This window comes from Eschrichtius robustus, chromosome 21, assembly GCF_028021215.1.
Source record: "Eschrichtius robustus isolate mEscRob2 chromosome 21, mEscRob2.pri, whole genome shotgun sequence".
Taxonomy (NCBI): Eukaryota; Metazoa; Chordata; class Mammalia; order Artiodactyla; family Eschrichtiidae; genus Eschrichtius; species Eschrichtius robustus.
Window position 1 is genome coordinate 29,314,851 of NC_090844.1, and position 25,590 is coordinate 29,340,440.

At 45.0% G+C, this 25,590-nt stretch overlaps 1 protein-coding gene across 1 annotated transcript in view; it reads left to right on the top strand.

Moving 5' to 3' along the window:
* The window catches only part of KCNU1 (potassium calcium-activated channel subfamily U member 1), a 175,196-nt gene extending 153,625 nt beyond the window's left edge, over positions 1–21,571 (top strand). The window contains 7 exon segments of the mRNA XM_068531985.1: positions 1,444–1,668; positions 2,957–3,143; positions 8,682–8,753; positions 11,718–11,857; positions 19,350–19,544; positions 21,367–21,485; positions 21,487–21,571. Of these exon segments, the coding sequence (XP_068388086.1) occupies positions 1,444–1,668; positions 2,957–3,143; positions 8,682–8,753; positions 11,718–11,857; positions 19,350–19,544; positions 21,367–21,485; positions 21,487–21,571 (1,023 nt within the window).
* Positions 21,572–25,590: the final 4,019 nt, after the last annotated feature.

Sequence of the window (25,590 nt, forward strand, 5' to 3'; positions counted from 1 at the left end):
CTATGCTAATTGGACAAACTACGCTATTTCCCAGTCTATGCTAATTGGACAAACTCTAATTGTTGAGATGTCAGATATGACTTATTTATCCTGATACATTTCAGCAGCCCCTGTTTCGTAGAAGCTTGTCCTTTAACCCAGCAAAAAAACTGGCATAAGGATGAATGTTACATCCCTTTGAAATATTCTGAATCTTCGTGTGCTTGGGAAGGTAGAACACACTCAAACAGGAAGTGCTTGTAAATAATATTTAACAAGTTCTCTACCAACTTCCAAGGGTCCTCCTCTGAAAATCTAGGGATTCAGTGAGATTCAGATTTGATTAAATAGTTATTGAACAACAGTTAGGGAGCCGAGCACTGAACTTTCACTATATTATTTAATTTCCATGACAGAATTAACTTTTATTTATTTTTAAACCATTTAAACAAAGAAATTAGGGGTCAGTGAGGTTAACTAGTTTGTTTATGGTCATACACTCATGACTACCAGAGTACAAAATCAGTGCTTATTCTACCTATCCCAGCGCCGGGAGAGTAAGACATCGACTCATTCCCTGAAATCAATCACAGAGACTTAAAATAAGTTTCCTACAGGAATATCATTCCTTTCTCTAAAAGTTACACTTATTGTTTTTAAAAGTCTCTATGAATGTGGGGAAACCTAATCTAAATATCCGTCACATATATTATTTTGTCTTCAACTTAAAAATATAGGGGAGATGTTAAAAATTGGCCATGCTGATAAGAGTATGAGGCATATTGAAATGTCTGGGATCAAATGGAACTTTTGTAACCTTCACATTTATTTTGTGCACTTTCCATGATAAATTTCCTCAACTCTGGAATCTGTTGAATCTGGGCAGTATAGTAGGTGGGGCCATATGAAGTTTCCAATATTCAACCATTTTTGACCCAGAAAAAAGGCAGTTTCATATGGTTCAAGCTAATATGTATATTTTCATATGTATGAAAATCCACTGAAAACTGCAGCATGTTGTACAACTTGGGGTTTTTCAGGGCTCACTAGAAGACAAGTTTAGCAATGGGATTTGGAGTGTTTTAGTTTTTCAGTGAGTCGTACTATAGCACATACGAGGCTAAAAACATGTAATGAAAATCAGAGCTGTTTTCCCCATTTGGTTCAATGATTTCACGATTTCAATGATGCCGATCTGAGAGTGCACTGAGGCACTCCAGGCTAATAGAGAACTGGAAAAAGTAAAATAAGAAGGAACTCCCGGAAAAGATACATAGCTTAATTGTCCCATAGTGGATAAGTTCCATGTTTTTTATGAGGAATTTGCAAAATCCGATCATCCTTATGAAAGTGCTAGTGTGAATGTAAAGACCTAGAAGAGTTGGGAAGTGGGGAAGGAGCCCTCTTTAAGGGACTCTCATCTTGTTTCTAAAAATGACCAGACTGTGGCCTGCTTATGCTTAGAAACGAACTGAGAAGTCAAAACATGAGTTTCGGAACCACATTGTGGCATGTGTCTTTGGAGATGCCCACTCAACACTGATGGGGCTTCGGAATTTTGTAATGCCATTGAGAGCTAGCAACTATACCCGTCAGGAGCTGAAGGACATTGTGTTCGTTGGGTCTCTGGATTACCTGCAGAGAGAATGGCGATTTCTCCAGAATTTTCCCCAGATATACATTCTGCCTGTAAGTGTCACAGTAAGGGATAGTGAATATTTATAATGATAATAATACTAACAGTACTAGGATTAATAATGATAATAATAATAAATCAGTAATAGCTTGTATTTATACAGTGCTTACTGGTACCAGAAACTGTTCTACGCATTTTGCACGTATTAACTCATTTAACCCTCCAAATAACCCCATGGTATAAATTTTAAAGATGCTGAACTTCAGGCACAGAGAGAGTAAGCAACCCGTCCAAGTTTACATGGCAGGTAAGTAGCAGGACTAGGGTTTAAATCCAGACATATTTCATGTTTTATGTCACTAACCATGTTTATGGTCTTTATGTAATAGAGTTTCTTTGCATTTCTAAATCCGATTCTGACCTAATGGCTAAGCCTAAGCTGATACCAGCCAGCCTTTGTGCTCTAACTTTCTCATCTTTTCTGGAGACTCGCCTTTTATGGAACACATAATGCCACATGGTCCTTGACAGGTGTATGAAAAGGAGGAATTCTGAGAAATGGATCCATTATGCATATGTGGCATTGTGGTTGTAATTGTATTTGCTCTGAACCTTCATAGGGCTGTATCTCATTATATGCCACCATTTCCCTGGATTAATATATATATGCAGTGTGAAATGCACCAAAACTTTTGATTTTTCAAGAAATAATGCTAGCAACAGATTAGGAATATTCTTCAGAAACGGTTGTCTCAAGAAGCAAATTGTATTTGTTTTTTTTAAATGTCACCATAAATGTCCCTGCACCACCACTTACTGTAGTCCGTAGAAAAGGAGGAAAGAAAATGAGCAGGAGTCTCCAGATCCAGCTAGCGTTAGAAATTGCCAGTGTTAGCATCTCAGCCACCTAATGGTGGGATCAGATCTATCCCTATTTCTCCACCAAAGGAAAGAAGCAACTGCCACTTTGCTAATTAATCCAGGGTACAAATGCAGTCACCTGCAAGCAAAACTGTGAGGACGCAGAATTGGCTTTTAGATCTGGACCTTCTGTGATTTTTTTCCCTCACCGCTGCTACCCTTACTCTGATTCTTTTCTTCCACTAGAGTCATCTAAGTGGGTTTAGGCTCCCCTCTCTCCACTCCACTTTGTCTCATCCAGACTTGCTCTCAGAAAGGATCTGCAAAATTTAGTCACACTCAGATATTCATGAACGATAAGGATAAAAGTGTCAGATATCAGGTAACTAAGTCTTAAAACCAAGTCAGTGGAGGCTTTGGCTCAAAAACTTGCATCATCCACAAAAAGCCACCACCATCTAGCCGGTTTTCTCTCAATAGGGATCTGCACTCTATTCTGGAGACCTCCATGCAGTCAACATAGAGGAATGTTCCATGTGTGCTGTCTTATCCTCTCCATCTAAGTCAGCCAGCAGCCCGACCTTGGTGGACATGGAGCCTATCATGGCCACACTCAACATCGGATCACTTCGGATTAGCTGCTCAGCCCAGACACCCTCAGAGCCACGTAAGAACAATACCCTGACGGGAAGAGGCTAGAGAGAATGGGATCAGGAAGAATTAACTCCTCTCTGAAAAACTTTAATGATGGAGAGGAGGAGAGGTTGGGCCAGATGACCTGTAAAATCCCGTCCAGCTCTGAGAATTCTGTACTAGAATTAGTGGACAGTTCAGTCCTTGGGAATCCTAGTCAAATGAAAAATGATGTCCATCTTCTAAATGGAACGCACATAACACTGTTTTTTTCCCATCTTAAAGACGATCATGGAGTTGTAAGTGCTGTTATTGTTATGAATCAAACATCAGTGAGCATAGCCATTGGTATTTTATTATCATTAACAACAGGTATTATTATTGTTAATCGGTTCTCATTGGATCCTGTAGGTGTTCAAGTTACTATTCTTAGTTTTGTGATTGAGAGGATGAAGAACACTATTCTACCACACTATTTGTGGACTAGACTACAAATAATCTAGTCCAGTCTTTGGTGGGTGAACTTTGGTGTGTGAGCCAGCTACTTCACAGACCCTCACTAAACAACCAAACACCGCTCAGCACCCAGGATTTCAGGGTGTTTTGCAAATAAATAAACAATAATAATAGCAAAGCACTTCCTGAATATCAAAGTGCATTGAAAATCCCAACTAAGGAAGTGTGAGCCATACCTCTGCTGAGTTAATCTGAAGATGCATAAAAATGCCTCTGTGTTCTGCATGTCAGTCCTTAGCTTAGCAATTAGGGTCACTCAGATTTACACAAGATTTGTGTGCGGGTTGAGTGTGTGTGTGTGTTTGCATCATGCTTGCAACTTTCTAAAATTGGACAGAAAAGTATTCACTGTGTAGGCAGTATCATCAATGTACAAATGAAAATGCCCGCTCAGTAAAAGCAGAGGGTAATCAGCTGACAACACCATAAGCCACCTAGCTAATCATCGGGTGACTTGTCCTTCCTATTATAATTTTTTTAAATCTCACATCCTATACAGGCTAAAAAAATATAAACCTATGATTTTAATTCTGGTTTCTTTTATATCTGGTGATTCTCATCCTTTCACTTATTCATTTATTCATTCAACAAAAGTATATTGATTTTATATGTGTCACATACTCTGCTAAACTGACAGGATTGGTTGGAGGAAATACAGGAGAGAGGGGAAAAGGGTTGGGAAGAAGGAAGAGGAAATGAAAGAATGTCATAGTATTTGAGTCTTCATGCAGTATGAGTAGGTGCTCTCCCCAACGGCAAAAGGGAAAGTTTAGGGAAGAACATACTGTGTAGACCTGACACCTTTCCTTGTGTGGATGTCATTGTACCCATCTGTGTGACAGGAAATAGAGGTCCAGACAGGCTCTCCTGTGCTACCTAACAAAGGTAGCAGCAGGAAAGTCACATTCTGAGCACATAGGAATAGCCAAGGACTGTCACTCAGAAACCTCACCCATTACTCCGGCATCACAGGAATCTACCTGGAGTTTGCATGTAGAAATTCCCAACCCTCAGGGAAGCCTGTTTGGTTCTCTTAACCATTCTTCCTATCTCATACTAATACTCCTCTTGCAGCATGCCAAGCAGGTGGCAATGGGAATGCCCACCTCCAAGAATTATCAGTATAAAGGATTGTGAAATTCTGCCAGGAGGGAGAAAACATCTTCCACGCTGAGCCATTTTCTTTCCCTTCTTCTGAGACAGTGGTTCTCAACCAGGGGCGGTTTTGACCCCAGAGGCTGTCTGACAATGTCCGGAGACAGCCTTGGTTGTCACCACTTGGGGGGATGCTATTGGCATCTAGTGGGTAGAAGTCAGAGGTGCTGCTAAATATCCTACGGTGCACAGGTGCAAAATGTCGATAGGACCAAAACTGAGAGCTCTCACTCTGACATACCTGCTGAGCCTTTTGTGGGCTCAGCGGGCTTTCCCACATCTTCACGGTCATGACAAGGTTACACGTAAAACCCATCTAGGACCACCAAGGCTGTTCCATACAGTGGTTCACCAAGGGATGCTGGAGGTGGGGGGACAGCAAGAAGGAGGGCTCTCCAAAGGACCAGGCCTCCTGGACATCCCCATGGAAAACTTCAGGTTTCTCACTGATGCTCTAATTGCTGCCCTGTCACGTCACAAGAACAGGTTGGCAAACCTAGGTACTGAACTAAATAATCTGTGGCATAATCTAAACATATAACAGTAATTAAGTCTGACAACTTAATATGCTCCTGAAATTTAAACGTACAGTAGTAATCTACAATTAAGCAATCTTTTGTAATAGCACCCTGCCAGCCTGGAAGAATTTCAGGTATAATACTGTGTACTACTAGGTAACAAAAATATTGACGTTAGTAAAATGTACCCAGGCTATGATCTGACACATATTCAAATTAACCGTTGCTCTACCAGAAAAGATGGAGTTAAGGCGGAAATTCTGTCGCTGTCCTCCAGCCAGTGTCAGAGCAGATATTTATGCAGTTACATCAACTGATGTGAATCTGTCTCTATCCAGTAAGAACATTTGACTCTGAAAGTCAGGATATTCCAAGCCCGTTATTAGAGGGAACTGGAATCAAAGTGCAGCTCAAAGGAGAATTTTCCCCTTTGAGGGAAACTGATCTCAATATTTTATTGAAATTGTCAACCAAACCTTATGTATTTTAATACATATATAATATATAAAGGGCATGGGCATGGGCTTTGAGCTTGGTGCCAGTTGGGGTGTGAAAACCCATCCATCCTTTACAAACCATGTAGCCTTGGGCAAAGCATGTAGACCCTTAGTCAGTTTCCTCATCTTCAAAGGTGGTCTAACTCGACTTAATTCACAGGTTTGAGGGCACCGTGGTATCGTTCTTACCTCCCAGCTCACAGCAGCCCGAGAGATCTTTTACAAATATTTACTGGATAATGGCAGTTTCCTCCTTTAGACCCTGTAATGGTGACTCATGACAATTACAGGAAGATCATGTAGGGTCTTGCAGGCCAGTAGGGAGCCCGAACTTCCTCCTCCTCCAGTCTGTTTATACTGGCTCTTTCCTGCCTTAAGTTCCTTATCCCATTCCCTCTGTCTGGACGGCTTTTGCTCATCACTCAGGATGACATTCCAATGTCAGAGAAGCCTCTTCAAACCCTATCTGAGGTCACCTCCCCAGGTCACTCACTAGCCCCTGAAAGTTGGGTTTTTTCACAGTACTCATCGCTATCTGAAAACGTTTTGTATTTGCAGCATATGGCATGTAACCGGGACAGGGACTGTTCATAGGCCTAGTCTGCAGTCGATACTCTTTAAAGATTTGTAGAAGGAGGATAGCAAGGAAGGAAACGAGAATGGAAAGAAGGAAGGAAGGAAAGGTACCTAAAGCAGATAAAGCATCTTGCACGTTTCTGAGAATAAAGTAGAATCTCATTTCCCCCAAGTCTCCCTGCATTATGAAAATCCCAGAAGTTTGTTTAGGAAAAACAGTTGAAGGTATTCAGATCCCATCAGGAGTAAGATTTCCCAGTGAGTTTGGAGATGTGGTCTCTAGCCACCACGCAAACCCTCCTCTTCAATAGATGTGTGGACGAGGTTAGCCCCCGGGGCTTCTGTTTCCTCACCTGAAGCTAAAGGGTTTTGCTAAAGTCCTAAGGCCATTTCTTGTTCTAACTGTAAACTACACGTGTTGGGCTCCTCCTGTGGCGCTTCCGTGTTTACCGTGAATCTACCTGAAAGCATGACTCAGAATTTTAGTGGCAATCAGAAATGCATTCACCTCTACTCTGCGTTAACAAGAAGTGGCTCTTTTACGGAATATTTCTTGGGGAGATGGAAGAGGTGGTAAATACAGTAAGTCCTCTACATACGAACCTTAAAGTTGCGAACTTCCAAAGATGAGAACGTGCATCTGGTTCCAGCAAGGAACCAGAACCTGTGCCATCAGCGTCAGGCGTGAGGGAAATGGCAGCTTGCCCTCTGTCTCCTATTGCTGACGATCCTTCAGCTCTACCGTCTCCCACCTCCTCTCCCTCCTCCAGTCAGTAACTCTTCTTGCCTCTTCACTCGAGGCCAGCCCCTGGATGCCAGCTGTTGTACTGTACTACTGTACTTTTCAAGGTACTGTACTGTAAGATAAAAAAGGATTTCTTTATTTTCTGTGTTTTTTTTATGTATTATTTGTGTGAAAAGTGTTATAAACCTACTACAGTACAGTACTATATAGCTGATTGTGTTAGTTGGGTACCTAGGCTAACTTTGTTGGACTTACGAACAAATTGGACTTATGAACGCGTTCTCGGAATGAAACTCGTCTGTATGTAGGGAGCTTACTATATTGTAGAGCATAGCATTCTATCTGGGAACAAAACCTCCCTTTGGATCTCCTCTTTCCCCCGTCCCCATCTCAGTGGCCAGTTTCCCCACCCCCGTCCCTTTGTCTGTCTCTCAGGCTGTCTGTCTGACCCACTCGCTCATCTCACCCACCCTCCCCTACCACTTACCTGGCTTGGGAAACAAAAGACCCTCCACATATTTCACCTTCTTCAAGGCAGCAGAGAATCTGAATGACAAGCAGAATGTTAACTTTCACAGTATTATTTCCCTGTTACATACATAGCATTCTCAGAAAAGTTCAAGAAAGGTAACCAGTAGTTTTAAAGCATAACTTTTGATGAGATCATCATGTGTTTGGTTTGGTTTGGTTGTTTTTTTAAAAAAATTAGGATCCTAGTTTCCTCTTTCTCTTTTCCCTTTTCTTTCTTTACCTTTTCTGTGGGGGTTTAACTTGGAGACCAAAACTCTGGGGTCATCCTTGTTTTTGAAACTCCTCACCTGTCCACGCGTGCTAGGGCTGTGTTCCAGACCAGAGCCGGGCATGGAGTCTCCTTGGGATTCCAGGCTCGCAGAGGGAGATGAAGGGCCTCACCTCCTAAGACAGGAACTGAATGCGAAGACAGAGGCCCCCTGACCTCCCACCCCAGTCTTTAAGGAACTCCCAAGACATTAGGGGTTGGGGAGGCCAGCCAGAGTTGGGAGGCAGAGACAGTCTTGCTGAAGAAGAAGGAGACCCTCAGCCCAGAGAAGATCTCAAAAGAGGCAGAAGCACCAGGAGCCAGGAAGCCAGTCGCTGTGTCTCCACAAGCTCTCCTGGGGCAGCACCTCCTATTTATTCATAGTTTCCTGAAAGTTCCACAAGCAAGTGGATGTGGTTTGAGGCACTGCCTGCCTGAGCCGTCACCCGGCACTCCCAGTCGGTAGAGAATAATTGGATGTAACTTAGGCTGCCGATAAGCATCTACAGGGAGAACGTCACCCTTTTTGTAATTCACTTGAAGTGCCATTTAGAAAACATCCTTCCCACCCACACACGCACACACACACCAAACTTCTGGAAAGGAGAGGCTGAGGCCATTGTTTTTCTAAATATAGAGAAAGATTTGGGATTTGGGCATGCGAGTCACTTTGCTAAGATAAAGCACCAAGCGCCACGGTGTACTTCCACATCCTTGTCTGTGTCGCAAGCCACTTCGTTTGCATCTATCCATCTCATTCCTCCCTTGTTGCTGTCTGTGTCTACAGAGTGTACTCGGTGCTTCGGTGACAATCCCGGGAAATCCAAGTACCGAAGGATCCCCATCCTCACCGAACTGAGTAAGTCGTGTTTCAAGGACAGAATTCAAGGGAGAAGTCTTTGTATCTGTATATGATGTCCCAAGGGTGTCTTTAGGATCCACAGTCAAAGGACTGAGGACCCGAATGGGGCCCAGAGACCATTATGTTTTTGACTGGATGTTATATTGGGCTTTTACCTCTTTGGTGACATCCTCCAGCAGAGCCTGTCATATCTGGGTGTCAGGCTGCAGGAGTAGCTCCTGCCTTCTCCGTTCTTCCAGGGGAGGGGACGTGGATTTGAAAACTGCAAGAAAGGCTCTCCCTAAACCAACTTCTCTACCCATCAGACGTCTTCCTCTCCTGCGGTGCTACCAGGGCAGGCACTAGAGTGAGGCAAGTGAGGGCCCCAGGGTGTAGACTTTAAGGAAAGGCTCACTCTTGGGGTCTTTAAATTTTGTGTCCCTTGCGTCTTCTTAATCCCAGCCCTGAGCGGTGCTCTTCTAAAATGGAAATACTCCCTATGCAGAAATAACAGGATGAGCTCTTACCTCTCATCAGCACCTTATGGAAAATGCACGTATATGAAACTCTCCTAGACGTGAGGAGCCCTGGGGGCAGCAAGAAGGGCAGGGAAGCCAGGTGCCTGTGTGCATTGTTTGTGAGTCACCAGGGTAGACACTGGGATTTAATACCGATAATAGTTGGTGAGAAAAAGGCAAGTTACCGAAGAGGGGGTGGTACCTTTAACACAGTTTGGACCAACTCAAAGATGATCTCTAAAGCTGCTCCTGGGCGTGAGATTTGACTCGATTCCATAGTGTAGCAAACGTTTTAGCGGGATTTTTATGATTCAGCATGTGGAGGCTGAGGGAGATTTATACCAAACTAGATGAGCAGACCTCATAGTCCCAGAAATGAAGCAGGCAGACGTAGAGAGGAACCAGTAGGTGACACCACCACGTGATTTGGGAGTGGCAGTGCAGCAGGCGGGCGACAGTCTAGCCACCCTGGATCCCAGAACTGCAGCTCTCCAAATCCACCTTTGAAGGTCTCAGATCCCTTGAGCCTGACTCGTACCTGCCAGCCTATCTGTAACCACCCTAAAGCTGTTGGCTGCAGTTCTTATTTATATTTCATTTTTATTTTGCTACCCTTCTGAGCCATCTCTGACTCTGAGGTGTATATACATTGAGGACATTGATCAGAGGACTGTCATGTAAGTTAGAGTGGTCAGGAGGGACCAGCCAGCTTCTCACTGGCCTCAGAAATGCATCTGGTCACTCTCCAGGGACATGCAGCTTTGTTCAAGGAAAGACTTTCTGGCACCAGGCAGCGCCTGTCAAATTAGCCTAACAAATCACCTGCCAGCTCACTCAGTTTTCGTTCTTTGGTCAGCAAGAAAGGGTCACAGTGACATGAGAGCTGCAGGTCTGATGGCCAGCACTTTGGTACAGATTGTACAGTGGCCTGCAGGAAAATGTCTGGGAATGCTGAGGCCACTGGTTTAGGATGACACAGCAAGATCTGGACAAAGGCTCCTGGGATGTGTGTGTGTGTGTGTTGAGGGTTGGCAGTGCAAGAAGAGGAATGTATGTGCGCATAGGAAATGTGGGTTGATACCAGTCATACCTCCTTCATCTTTTGTAATGATGCGTAGTTCTTGGAAGAAAATGATTCATTAATACCAGCAGTCTGTCACTTCCCCCAGATGTACTAAGGAATAATTTTAAGAATTAGAGACTAATGCGGTCTTAGTTAGGAACATACTCTGAGTTGTATGTCCAGTAGATTTGTTTGGATCTGTAATATGACGGTCAAGAAGTTTGAAGGGTCTAAGACTTAATACTGCTTGCGGACTAACAGGTTAATCTGCCCAGTTTCACGGATGTGGACAGAAGATGAGAGACCACTGGGTCAGAGACAATGAACAGTTTATTACTCACATCAACAGCAGTAGCCAGAGTATCATCATTTTTGTGCTGGCTTCCCAAGCCCTAGTTCCCACAGGGGGACATGAAAAGGTCCAAGTGATACCTGGACCCACCATGAATTGCTTTGTAAGAGAGGAACCCTGAGCTTCGGGAACCAGCATCTTTTATGATGGGCAGTAAGCATGCCTTCCCTTTGCTCTGGTAGGAGATATCACTATCTTCCAATGCTATTCTCTATACGAACATTTTTGAAGCAGTAATCTTGGAATGAAGGCAATCAGCGCCTCTGCTGTCCTCTTAGAAATGACCGATTTCACTGACTGCAGAGGCTGCCTACAGGGGGTCTGAGTTGCAGCCTGGGGCCAGCGTAGGTTTGCGAAGGGATAATTTGGCCACTGCTGCACTGGCCTGATGAGGGTGATTCTTGAAGCCCTTGCTGCTCAAAGCGTAGCCCATGAATCGGCAGCACCAGCAGCGTCTGCAGGCTTGTTGGACATGCAGACTCTCAGGCCCCACCTCAGACCCAGTGGATGAGGATCTAGATTATAACAAGATCCCCAGTTGATTCTTAGGCACATTAAATTTTGAGAGGCACTGATTAACCCGTTCTGGGCCCGAATAACTCTAAGGACCCAAGTAAATACCACGCCACCTATGACGTAGTATATGGAGAAAAAGACGATAACGGGGGTGAGCAGATGTCCCATTTATGTCTCTTGTCCCTGTGCAATTATGTAAAGTGGCCCCTTTTTCTTCCAGAAGTGTCCTGTCTTGAAAGTTAAATCATAAAGGGTGACATTCAGGACACTTGCTTGGAGAAACTGAGCCTGAGGTACAAGGATATCTCCTTGATGATGAAGGTCCCCAAGCGGGCTTCCCATCTTCAGGGGATGAAGATATTAATGCTTGGAAAGAAAAAACTGTATACTGAAGTTGAGGCAGGTCCCACTTTGACCCTAAAGTAGGCATCAAATCCTTTGAGCGATGGTCCCTCCTTGGCCTGCCTGGTCCGGAAGTCCTGTATTCTTCGTCTTGTCTGCCCGCCTTTCCTTTTTGCCTCTTTCACTTGCAGAAAATCCTTCCAACATGCACTTTATTGAACAGCTCGGTGGGATGGAAGGAGACTTCTCGGGAATGAGCCTGCACCTCAGCACGTCCTTTGCCACTGGCACTGTCTTTTCCGGCAGCTTCTTGGATTCCCTCCTGGCCACGGTAGGTGCACTGAAGCCGAGGAGCCCCACGACCGAGCCCCTGCCGCGGGGAGAGTGCGTGGCTCAGGACTCGGGTGGATGTTGCTAATTGGCGCCTCGCAATTCTGCGTGCTTGTTGATGTTCCAGGAGAGCTTGTCCACGCACATTATTTCACCTTTGCTCATGACTACCTGGCAAGGGAAGCCAAACACTCGCATTTTTAAAATTATAAGCCCTTAGAGCCAGAACACTCAATACCGGGAGGAATGAGCACAGCCACAGAACCCACCTTTCAGCTTCAAGTGCATCTTGGCTGACAAGGCTCTTTGGCGTCAGAGCTTGGGCGGTGATCCTGCTTTCTCTTCTCTCTAAAATATTCCCAAGCTATACAGAAATCGGCCATGAAAGGACGCGGGGTTCAAGGAAAGGGCTTTGTTTGTTTGGCCTTTGGTGGTGTGAGTTTTATTCAGAGCTGAGTTCAGTCTCCCTCCACGTTGCCCCTCTTGTGGGATGCATTTTTGACTGCACTGTCATTCTTTCTCTGAGCAGCTCCCTTGCATGGATTGCAGGATTTCCATGAGTAGAATCCATTCATTGCGTGAAGACCTATTGAACACCTTGTAGGGTGCTGTCCTAGGTGCTGAGGACACAGCAGTGATGAACCAGACCAGTCTCTCCCCATGTGGAGCTCATGCTTATGGAGGAGGTTGATACACACATAAGTATTCTGTCAGATAGACAGACGGGCCACGGTGATGTGAGATAGGGCATGTAGGGTTTGCGGAAGGAGTTGAAAGTTCAATAAGGCGGCCTAGGAAGGCAGCCCTGAGTGGGTGGTATGTGAGTCAAGTTCTGGGAACAGGAGAGCACATGCCTTTCTGATCTTTGGGGAAGAAACATTCCAGGCAGAGGGAAGGTCAGGTGGGAGCACTCCCATTGTGTTCAAGGAATTTGACTAAACCTTAGGAAATCTGTGCGTAGCCATTTGTGAATGGCTGCGAGAACTCCTGCAGGGGAAATCCGTGTAACCCCCTCCCCCACAGATGCCTCCTACCCGGATGTTCCAAGAGAAGGGCTGCAAAAAGGCTGAACATCTATGCACAGATGCTGACATAGCACAAGGCTCTGAGCACAGTTTGCTAGATTGGCTGCCTTCTGGAATTCTGCATAGAAGAGGCATCATTCCTGAATCGTATAAGTGCCTCGAAAGTGCAGTTTGCATTTTAGGGGAGCGTGGTCAGGGCACATGCATCACCCTTATGGCATCAGTGGATTATGTTGCCCGGCTCGGCTCTGTCTCCCTAAGCCTTTCGGGGGAGGGTCCTCACAAACCCCATTGAGCTCTCAGAAAGGTAATACCATGTCAGTGATCGTTTAACATTAAACAGACTGATTGACTACGAATTTCCTAAATTAAGCAGGATTCAGCCTTGACTGAGCCAGAGAGAGAGTCAGTGAGGGAAGTCAAGTCAGGTCACTTTCCTGGGAAGGTAGCTCCGTCAGGGAAAGGATTTTAAAACCCTGCCTGTCATGGATACTTCAGTTACCCTGCCCATAATTAGGGACCGGAGTGTCAGGCAGGAGGTGACGTGATGAACTGGATCTGTCTGCAGGACACATTTGAGAAGGGTTTAAGGTCCCCGTTCTCTTCAGAGATCCCTAGACAGCAGGCAGCTTTGTGCCTTAAATTAAACTCCAGCCTCGGTTAAACTCCACTGGCCCACACGGGTAGGAGCAAAGTCACAGACTCTGTTTAGAGTTAGTGGGAGGAGCAGGCTGGGCAGTGCGGACCGAGAGAGTGTCCAGCAATATGCACATCCCATGAGCCAGCACGGGGAACACGAACTTGGTAATGAGGCTTCTCAACACTCACCTTATGAGAGTGCCCCTGCGACCTCTTTGAGGAGTGCCCCTTCCTCCCAGGCTGCCTTCAGCCGTTGTATCTCATTCTGCTGGAAAATGAAATAAGCTGTGTAAAAATTCAGGAGTCTATTCTGAGGCCCCATGGTGAAGTCTGTGGGAGAGAGAGAAAGCCACATACGGTGGCCTGGGATGGGGGACAGTCACATGAGATCACAAGCCACATTGGACCCTCAGCCTGCCCTTGGGGACTCCTGGTAAGTGCCTGGTTTGGGACTGGCACTTGGTCGTCTGACGAGGCCGTGAGGACGGCAGTGGAGCTTCAGGGTAGGAGGCACCCTGTATGTCAAGGGGGCTGGCTTGGATCTTGAACTTCTTAATCTCTACCTAGTGGCCTCCTGCCCCAGCCCTCAAATCCTTGATGACAAATGGCTCAGCAAAACGAACACACTTTAACACTGTTTGGAGCTCCAACTCCAAATCTCTGGCCCTGATGAGCTGAATTAGACCCTTGAAAATGCTCAGGGGACGCTGCCCGCTCGTTTCCCTCCCCCTGGACCTGGTACTTCTGGCTCCACTTGGCTTCTAAGGATGGGGTGACTTTCTATCATATCAGCCACACAGAAAGAAAGAGCCCAAGGGTCAGGCCTGAGCCTCCAGTTTCACTGTCTCTGCTCATCCGAGGACAGTTTGGTCTTGGCTGGCCTCCTGACCTTCCACCCGCTCACTGGCGGTGAGAGCAGTAGCCTCTGAGAAGAAGAGAACATTTATCCTCTTGCGCTGAAACCGTCTGGGGCCACTGTGGTGGCTCCACCACATGTGTCCAGCACGCCACTTTATTCTCCATACGTATTGGAGCGTACGTGCAGGCACGTCCTGGTGCAGGCACGCGGGAGGAGGGCCAGGGTCCCGATCTCCCCATAAAGTTAGGGTGGCAGTCACGGGCCCTGGGTCATCACTCCCTCCATCGCATGCCCACGGCAGACACCGCTGACACTCACGGGTCTCCTCCTCCACATCACACCTGCGAGTCTTTCCCAGCACAGACCTTGAGGCGGCATCTTCCAACAGTTTCATTGTTGAGAGAATATTAATAATTAGAGCAATATCTGGGGTAAGAACAATGGTAACATCATCTCTCAGGCACTTACTTAAGGTCTTTGCTGAATGCGTTACCTGCATTAGCTGTTGAATTCTCCTGTCAACCTAAACAAGAGGATACAGTTGCTAGCCTTGTTTTACAGGTCAAGACTCTGAAGCCTAGAGGGGTAAATAATGTGCCAAAGGTCACAGCACTTACAGATGACAAGTTGGTTTTCAGACCCAAATTCCTAAGGTTCCAGAGTCAGACCAAATCCATTACGACCAAATCCACTGCCGCTCCAGAAGGCTCTTTCTGTGATTATGAGCGTCCTTTCAATACACTGAGGTTGAAGTTCTACTTGGAGGAATCCGCCTCCCGGGGTGCTCCGGAGTCCCTGAGGGATGGGCAGGGAGGAGAAGACCAGGGTGCACCCACCCTCCCCAGTGCCCACCCACCCCTTCTCCCCAGTCAGAACTACTCTACTCTCATCCGGGTCGCATACGAGGCTCCTGCATAAGATTTGATTCAAAGAAGGATTTCTGTTGTTGAGAAGACTTTAAAAACCACTGCCTAGAAGTTAGAGAATCTGACCAACAGAGAGGCATGAAATAAGAGAGCCAGATTCCTGTTCTCTGTCTTCCGAGTCAAGTCTCCAGCTCCCAGTTGGGAGTCTTGTCCGGGAGACAGGAGTCAGCCATTCCACCCCATTTTGCACATCCATTTTGTCCCATAATTTCCCTCCCCGAGGAACATGTTCCAGATTCGGCTCTTCCCACCTGCCGTCCAGCTTGATGCTCCAAGAGGTCTGTTTCCCATGGCTGCACAGTCAGAGGTTACATTTAGAATCAAAATGTGTGTTTCCCTGGTGCCCATCCTCTGCAGAAGGGAAAGGCTGCAGACTGGTGCGTTCCAAACAGGCTCCCTCAGGATAAAGGGGGCTGACACCTCAGCAGCTTCTGGAACAGGATGAGGTCACCTCCTTGACTCACGTCTCAGTGAACTCTGTTTCGACCTGATACTGCGGGGCCCTCTCTTCCTTCTCACCTGTCCCTGGAAAACTGCACTGTGCTTCCAGGTTCCGGTTCCAGGAGGATGAACTCACAGGTCCCGAGGAGAGAACAAAGCCTGAAAAAGGTGGCGTGAGCTTGTCACTGCCTGAAAGTACTGAAGTTCTGTTTTAGACTGTCATGTAGTTTTCCCCTTCTATCCCCTGATACCCCTGTGATTTTTTTTTTCCAAGATAAAAATAATGGATTTTCCCTCCAAATCTTCTGATTCAGCCAACGCTATGGTTTCAAGTATCCCCTGGAATACTACTGTAAACTCCTGGCCCAGGTGGAGAAACATGCCCCTAAGGTGGAATTCGGATTCACTTTTAATCCTCAGCTCAATGCTATATAAAAATATGGAGGCGCACTCAGACCCCTCCATATGGGAGCAGGACTCCCATGTGGCTTTATAACAATAGGATTTCAAAACTGGACATGAAGTAGGGAGCATTTTCCTTTACTTATAAGGGAGGTAAGGAAAATAACAAGAGTTACCTGGCTTTCTCAAGTTCACTCAGCTGGTTAGTGGCAGTTTTCCTACCATAGAGCCTCATTCTCAGCTTAGAAGTATTTCTCAGAAAATGTGGGCCTTAAGACCTTTTGAGATTCTCAGAATTAAAAGTAGTGAGTGGCTAGGATGTTAGTATCTATGTTATTAAGGAGTACTATGAGAGAAACCTCAAACTTCACTGTAGCTAAAAGTTAAAACACTTTGGGCTGCAACATTTTCAAGCATCAGAAGTTCAAATTCTGATTGAGCTGATTACATTAGATATTAGATATATTAGATATTAGATAATATAAATCTGAGTATATTAGAAACACTGTTCAAGTTTAGAAGTCCTAAAATGTTTCATGCACATTTCAACTTTCGTATTTTCTTGAGAAAGAAAAAAAGAATGAAAAAAAAAAGGAAAGAAGGGAGAGAGGGAGGGAGGGAGGAAAGAAAAAAGAGACCCATAATGGCAGTGCCATGGAACCCCGAATAATAAGAATATAAGATGAGCTCAGAATAAGGGTGACATGTAAATCCCATTATTTTCCCCAATATAGAATTGCAAGCCTTTTGATGTCAAAACTGAAGAAATGATATAGTCAAAAGCTAAGCCTCTCTCTGTTAAATATGTAAAGTACATGTTTCCCTAGAGGCATCGATACCAGGATAACCCTAGAAATTACACCTTTTTTTTTTTTAATCAGTGGAGAAATATTCTAACAGCATTATGTTTGATCATTCTACATTACGGCCACTTGTTCTTAAACGGATTGTGGTCCAATCCGGATTTACATCCTCCACTCCCTCCTAGATTTCAGGGGGCCAGATCCATAAGCATCCTTCTGGGTAGCAGAATGAAACAGAGAGGGAATATAAGGAGGTGACTGTCACTCAGGGGGTTCGTTCTTTCAGTCTGGACATTAGGATGGAGAAGGCGTTTGAAGTCATCTTTAATCTGAAAAATATTGTAAAAGTTCTTTTCTTTTTATTTTCTCTTAATTTACATGGATTATATTATGTCCTAGGTCTCCTTCTCCAGTGGGCTCTACATTTTGCTGACAGTATTTGTTTATTTGTTAAAAATCAACTGCCAATTGCACTCAGTATTCTGACAGCTGTTTTTACACTCAATTTTTAAAAATTATTTGTAATAATTAATTGTTTGCAGTAATCTTTGCACTGAATATTCTTACACCTGCCTGGTCCAATGTGCTCCTGAAGATGTGAATGTTAAGTAGACAAAGTCTGTCTGAAAGAACACATCATTTAAGGCATGTTGCTCAGAGTGTGATTTGAGGACCACCAGTGTCAAAACTACCAGAGGTGCCCTTTAAATTCTGATTCCCACTCCCGTACATAAATTCTGATCCAGTGGATCTGGGATCCCAGAAATCTGGTCTCATGAATATCACTCCAGGTGATCCAGGTACATGAACACCAGTGTCAAAGACAGCACAATTCAGTAGTGTGTGCTGTATATCTCATTTAATCCTGCAAACAATGCTCCAAGGTGGGTATTATCATGTCATCTTTAAAATCATAAAACTAGGACTGAGAAAGAATACACGAATTGTCCAAAGGTGTTTCGGTCTGCTAGGATGTGCCAGTCCAAGATTCAAACTCAGGTGTGTTCCGTACAAACAACTAGCTCTAAAATGGAGAAGAATAAAATAGAGTAAAAGCCAGTGGCCATGGGATCACAAAGAAAGGAAAATTTCATTCTGATGAGGAGGCCAGTATAGAGTCTGCCAAGAGGAAAGATGAACCAGATGTTCTAAAGCAAAGGCATGAAGGAGTAAAAGTGTCACTTGAGCAACTGCAGATAGACTAGTGTGCACCGGAGAGAACGATGGCTCATGGAGATGAGCTCAGAGAGAGCGCTGGTGTCAGATCTTGAGGGCTTTGAAGACCGTGGAAACGAGTCTGAGCTTGGTTTTACTGCAGGTTCAAGGGATGGGTGGCGGAATCTGATCTGTGTTTCTAGACAATCTCTCTGGAAGCATTTTGAGCAATGGATTGTAAATGAGAAAAAGACTAGTAAAGAGGTCTGTCTCATAACCCAGACTTCAGAAGACAAGTCCCTGAATTGGGGCGTGGAGAAAGTGAATGGTAAAATTTCTCAATAACGATGGAAGTCATTATTTATAATGAAAACAAAATTACTGATTTTTATGTAGGTGCTATATAACCATGTAAATTCTCATTTCTACTGGAATAAAAGTTCGATTTAGATAAGACAAAGGGTAGGAAATTTAGAACATTATATAGATAACAATGGATTTAAGAAAACCTCATGGGCAGTTATTACAATGATATTTCCATGCATGTCACGGCCTAGTCAACACTGAGTGTGTGGGAATCCTCTGGGAAAACAGTTTAAGAAAATGGCTTGGCTTATTCAGACTCAAGCTGCTTTCAAACTAAGTTGACCCACACGTCAATCTCTGGCTACATTTTGATGCCAAATATTCTGAAATTCCATTCATTTTATACTCCACACCTACTGTTTTCAAAGTACACCGTAACAGCTGTGGGAGATTAAGTTAATACCTGTCCTCAAATAGGTCAGAATCAAAAGGAATATAAGTAGATTCACATCCGGAAGATTCAAGTGTAGACGCCAATAGTAATATCAGTAGTCCCCTAAGGAAAATCTCTAGAAGTCTCATTACATATTTTAAATACATGTTGATGATTATTAGGGTATCTGTGGCCTGATACACTCCTCTGGTCATTTTTGGAAGCGGGGACACCCTTGGGGTCAGTGTCATTACCCCTCTTCTCCTACTATTACAGTGTAAGTCCACCCCAAAAGAGCAGGAACGGGGTCAGTGCTATTTTCTCTCCGCTTTGCCTAACCCAGTGCCCTACCCAAACTGCCAGCTTTTGGATGATTTTAATAATGATAATGAGAGACACTGCTTTGTGCCATCAGATCCATTTCAAACAACGATGCCCCCTAAATCGCCACGTCTCTCCTCCTCCACCTTCTGACTTTGCACATGCCTCGTCCTTGCTTTCCAGGCGTTCTACAATTACCATGTTCTGGAATTACTTCAGATGCTGGTGACAGGAGGGATAAGTTCTCAGCTGGAACAACATTTGGATAAAGAAAAGTTCTGTGGGCTGAATGACAGTTACTCTACCGTTTCACCTGGAAGGATGCGGTGTAAGCTGGGGCTTCTGTCCTTAAACCAAACCATTTTGTCAGACATTCAAGTGAGTCAACTCTTCTCGTAATAGAGTGTCCTAACCTCCCTGAGTTTTGGAAATTGATCCAACCTGTTTGGGTTCCTAGATCACCTATAGCATATAAATAATAACAATAATAATGACAAAAATTGATTTATATTCATAGTGTATTTACAATTTACAGTGCATTTTCACGTGATAACTGTTTTTTGCAACAATTCTGAGAGATCAGGCCATTGTTAGTATCCCCATCCTCTGGGTAAAAAAGTACACAGGAAGCATCAGAGAGGTCCCATAACTTTGTCCCTTGACAAGGATTTTAATAATAAGTGTAACGTTAATATTCACTGAACATTTGCCCTGGGCCTGTCTGCTTTGTTTGTTTGTTTCTCACTTAATCTCTCCAAGGGTTTACATGGTAGGCATCGTTATTAATTCCATTGAACAGATTAAGAAGCTGAGGTGCAGAGAAACGAATACTTACCTGAGACCGTATTGCCTACCAGTGACCAAGCAGGGTCCCTCTAAGGCAGTCTGACCCAGGGCCTGCCCACTCTCCCTACGCTTGAACTACTAAAGAAATCTGATCCGGACTTCCCTGGCAGTCCAGTGAATAGGACTCCACGTTTCCAAGGCAGGGGGCACAAGTTCGATCCCTGGCCGGGGAACTAAGATCCCGCATGCTGCGGGGCATGGCCAAAAAAAAAAAAAAAGAAAGAAAGAAATCTGATCATGTCACCTGAAATCAGGCAGAAGATTCCACGTTTGGGCCTAAGAATCTGACTGGGCTAGCCAGTGAAAAATGCTTGACTTTTCTTAGTCCTCTGAGCTAACAAACAGTAGATTACAGCAAGGAAGAAAATAATTCTGGCAAATTCCAATGAGGCATCTGGGCATTTGGGGATCTGTGTCGAGCCCAGGCTGCAGTGAGGAATCTACTGGTCAGCCTGCCTTTTGGTTTAGTTTTGAGTGACGTGGCATTCGACTCCGCGGTGTCACTGTCAGGGGCCGGCCTGTAGAGGGACCTGAGCAGAACCCCTTCTTCACAACCCTCTTCCTGCCTCTGTGTCTGCTGGGTCTCGGCAGGTACTGCCAATAAGGGCGAACCCCACGCTCTGTGCCTCTGAATTCCAGGTGCAAACAATATTCCAAAGCTCCCTCCATGGTCCGGTCCTTCGAATTTCTGTGGTCCTGGGTTCCTCATCTCGGGTTGTCTTGTGAGTGATTCTAAGCCCAGGACAGCTGCCACTGGCCACTTCCTGTGGGAACCAGATATGGCAGCGGACTGGTCAGCCCTTTCTTCTCCATTTATGTCTGGTCCTCTGTTCTTTATCCTGAGGAATCACAGAACTAAACAGACTGTTCTCTTTCGACTTCCCTGAACGCACTGGCTGCTGCTTTGGAGCCTGCAGTCTACTCGTAGTGCCTTGTTGGCAGTAGCTTGAGAGCAAGGTCAAGAGGAGGATGAGAGGGCCGCTCTCTCACTTAACATCCCAACTCATTATGTGCCTTAAAAATGGAATTTTCCAACCTGGTGCTCACTGTGACTTCTTGATCGTTACCAAAACAGCAGTAGTAATAAAAGCGAGCATAGCCCCTTGCCACACCACGCCCAGACAGGCTCCTGAAAGACGAGTGATAAAAACAGCTGCCGGTATTAGATGCTCAAAACTCATGGTAAACCTGATTTCCAACCCACTCGCTACTGCCACCAGAGAGGTATTAGGAGGTAGCTCTTGGGTCTTCCAAACTTCCCCTGGGAGGAAAGGCAAATGACACTCCAGTAAGTGCTTGTTACAGCTTGATTCGAGTGCCACCAGACAAAAGTTTTTCTCTCTTCTCTCCCCAGCCAAGAAGGACCTTTGGGCAAATATTCTGCGGCTCGTTAGATAATCTTGGAGTCCTGTGCCTCGGCTTATACCGCATGATAGATGAAGAAGAGCGCAACCCGGAGCACAAAAGGGGAGTCTGCTGGTGTAGAAAGTGCTGGCCGCCGCCCAAGCATAGGGGCCAAAGCGACTTCATGCTGTGTGAAAGAGACGGCCAGAGCTTAGGGCCCCCAGATGCAACAAAGGGTGCTGGGGAAGTAGATAACGGTGTAGGATCAGTATAAATAATATGAATGAACCCTGATGATTGGGATCCAGGTAGTATTGGCCATGTAAGGAAAAGGGCTTCTCTGTCCCCAGTGAAATTTGAAATGTAGACCGAGATTTTCAGTCAGGGTTCTTTTGTAACTTACCCCTCATCGATGCCTGTGTGACTTTTTAAAGCTGGAAAGATTTACTTGTTCGCTGCCAGACTCACTGGGTAAATATTTCTTGAGTGCCTTTTTTCTAACCACTGTGCTTTGTCCATCTAATATATGGGAGTGATATGTAGAGATTTCAGTTTAAAGAAGATCATTCTGACAGTAGCAGGGAAGAGAGAGAAAATGTGTGTGGAGGGGGGAGGAGAAAAGAAAGGGTACTGGGTACCAGCTACAGACAGCACAGTAATGTAGGTCCAGACTAAGAGTCTCGTGGTGGGAATGGGCAGCACTCAGTAGAGAAGAGAAATTAAAAATAATAGAGTGGAAATGGATTGATGAACCTGTTTCAGGAGGAAGGGGAAGGAAGTCAAATCCCTGAAAGCGGAGTAGTCATGAACACGAAGAAAGACAGCTTCTCTGCTCGCAGGAGAAAGAGAGGAAAAGAAAGGATGCCAAGGCAAACCTGGCTGTGGATGAGGGGTGTGCTTAGGGAATGTTTACGTAACACTAGGATTTCTCGGTGACGTACAGGCATAGCCCTGGCTGAGAGAAAAGAGGGGGAAAGTTTCTAGGGAGTTGAGAAAGACGTAAAAGTTACATCAGTCACTGAGAGGAATGGAAAAAGGAGTTTACTGTGGATCTGTAGAAGCAACAGTGCAAAGGGAAAGGACGGGGGATGGAAATAGCCTGAAGAGCGGATGTACCCAAGCGTAAGGAAATGAGAGAGAAAGAACGAGGGGAAGTTGTGGTCAGAGAGTGATTTATTGAAGGGTAAGATTTTAGAGGCAGGATGTGTCAGGAAATTACAACATCAGTATGTGGCCAGGAAAGTGGTTGGGAGATAAAGATCACTGGGTAGTGGAAATCAAAGAAATTGGTCTGCGTGTTGGAGTCGTAAATCACAGAGACACTGCAGGCACGTAAGGTGACGGTGGCACTAGAGTTTGAAAGAAAAAGTGTCCCATGTGCCAAAGGCCTAAATAAACATGGAGGTGTGTGGATAACAGATGAGTCAAGAGGAGGGTGACAAGGCTGTAGAGCATGGACCACAAAGATGGGGGGAAGCAGGGATGCTCTGGAAACAGCACTCGGAAGCCTGAATGATGCTGACCCCCCACCCCCGTCTCTGTCTGTCTGTCTGTCTGCCTGTGACGGAGCTCTCTCCGCTTCCCCCAACACCTCTGGAAAACCTGTGGACCGTGGTAATTGGGAGAAGGTGCAGCCCATACTTGGGCGGACCTCAGGGAAGGAAATGATATTCCTGTTTGAAAGAGAGTACGTGGTTACAGCAGATCACAGAGGTTACAGGGGACTCGGTGGGCGAGAGGAAAGTGGGAAGATTATTCAGTGAAAGATCAGTGGTGACTTGTGATGGGTGCTTAGGGAAGAAGAGGTGATTATTCGGGGCAGCACTGAAAGTCATGCAGGGTTCTGCTGCCTTAGCGTTCTGACAGGGACACGGGCGTCTTCATGGATCTGACTCATGTTCTCTGAGGATTTGCCGTGTGCCTGATTTCCTGCTAAGACATCCTGCTTCTCTGCAGAGTCTGTCCACGCAGGTCCAGGCTCTGGGTGATATTTGAAACTCATTGACATTCACTATTTGCTTACCGGTCAAGGTTTCAAGTAAACCTTTGGTTACTTTTCTTTTTTCTCCATTGGCCAAAGTACATTCTGTGTGAAAGTTGGCGGCATAAACGTGAAAATAGGCCTAACCCAGGATGGAAATATCTGGCCTGCACGTAATCTTCCAGTTTTGATAAAGCTTGGCTAAGTGCTCAGAACTGTGCCAACCGAATTCATTAGGGTCGTGGATATTAAAAGCAGAGAAACATAGTTGGAAAAGCCATTAGAAATCAATTAGCCCAAACCATAGTCCCATCCCTCTCCCATTAAAATGATGAGAAAAGCAAGGCCCGGAAGGGAGATGGCATGCCTAAGGTCAGAGGTGGCTGGTTTCAGAGGCAGGGATGAGGACGAGTCTCCCGGTTGCTAGCCTGGGACCTCTCCTGTTGCACTGTGCCAGAGAGTTGTGTTTTTTTTTTTGTTTTGTTTTGTTTTACTATTAATCAGAAACCAAATAAAGCAAAGCAAAACAAAAACGTTTCCTCTTTTGGCCCAGCAAAATGGCTTTCTTATTCTGGCCACTGCCTGCAGCCACACTGTCCCAGCTGCAGGGGCTCAGAATTCATCTTTGGCTTTTCTTACAGGTTTGTGATTACCCGGCCAGAAAACGAGTTTATGCTGCTGCCCTCGGATCTTGTGTTTTGCGCCATCCCTTTCAGCACCTCTTGTTACAAAAAGGATATTTCACCTCCAAGCCCGTGTGAAATTATAAATATGGTGCCACTGACAGAAGAGACGCTTACAGACATAAATTGTCCTCCTTCAGTTGACCAGGTCAGCGAGACTGCAGCCCAGCCGCCCAGTATATCAGTCCGTTCGCTGGAGCCAAAACCAGTCCCCGTTGGTGATCCTGAGCAAGCAGTATTGACTCCAAGTGGGAAACTCTCATCCCAGGCACATCCAGGTGAAACCACAAAAGAAGATGGAAAGGAAAACATGGAGGAAACCACAGTGGAAGATGCCTCTGCCTATCCAGAGTCAGACTAGACCTGCTGGTATTTCCCAGGAGCTCCTGGCTCACTCCTTACAAGGCATCTCCAGAGATGGTGACTTTGAACAAGGAAGGAAAAGATGGACGCCCGCCATTTTTGTGCCCATTGCTGAGGGGGGGATCGGCAAGCCCACACTGTCTGGGAAGAGACAAAAGTCCGATCGAATCCCACTGGATCTGGTGTGATAAATAAAGAAATAGATGAGACATGCCTCTCTAAGGGAAGTTCATTGCTCTGTGTCTCTTGAGCAGAAAACATGATGGTTGGACCTGTGTTAAAGACATTCTTCAGTACTTGCTGGGTTCCTCCACACAGGGAATATAAGAAGTAATCAAGGTAAAAACGAGAAGGATTTAGACATAAGAGACAAGAAATAAAGTGCCCCCAAATCAAGCGTCTTACATTCTTTATCCTCAAACAGGCAAGTAGTGAACTAGTATATTATCATCTTCTCTTTTTCCCTCATGCTTTTTCTTTCCTCATCTCTTTCTATAGGAGGTGAGAAAGACCAGATGGGGAGATACTTGTTTGAATTGGAAACGAATTTGTGTATAATTAAAAGCTAGGCACACCCTAGCACAAGAATGAATATTAGAGTATACTCAAGATGGGGTACCTGGATGAAGTCAGGTAGATTGAAATATACAGCCTTTCAAATTCCCTAATTCAAGAATAAAGACATCATCTCATGAGAGGTAATAAAGCGTTTCCCCGTGTTCCAAAAGGAACCAGTTCACTTCCCTGTAAACCTCATCTTAAAGTCATTTCATCTCGGTATTAGTCTGTTAACACAGTAAAAGTTCAGCACATCCTGGAAGTATTTACTCCCAGTTGGTGAGCCTTGTAAGCCTTCTTGTGTTATAGATACAGCATAGGTAGAAGGGGGGAAGAAAGAAAGTAATAAGCCATATTTCTCATAAATGGTTTTACATAGTGTTTATTATATCCTTGACATTTTCCTCAACATCCTTGCTGATTTGGTATCACTACCTCCATTTTACAAAGGAAGAAACTATGTCACAAATAGGATTCCCACATAAAAGAAAGGATACCCAGTTAAATTTGAATTTTAGATAAACAACTTTTTTAGTATGAGTGTGTCCAAATTATTGCACTTAGCTAGTAAGTGATCAGATCGACATTTAAACCTAGTTAATTTGACTCCAGCACCTATAGACATTTGCCTCCAGGCAAAATAGAAGAA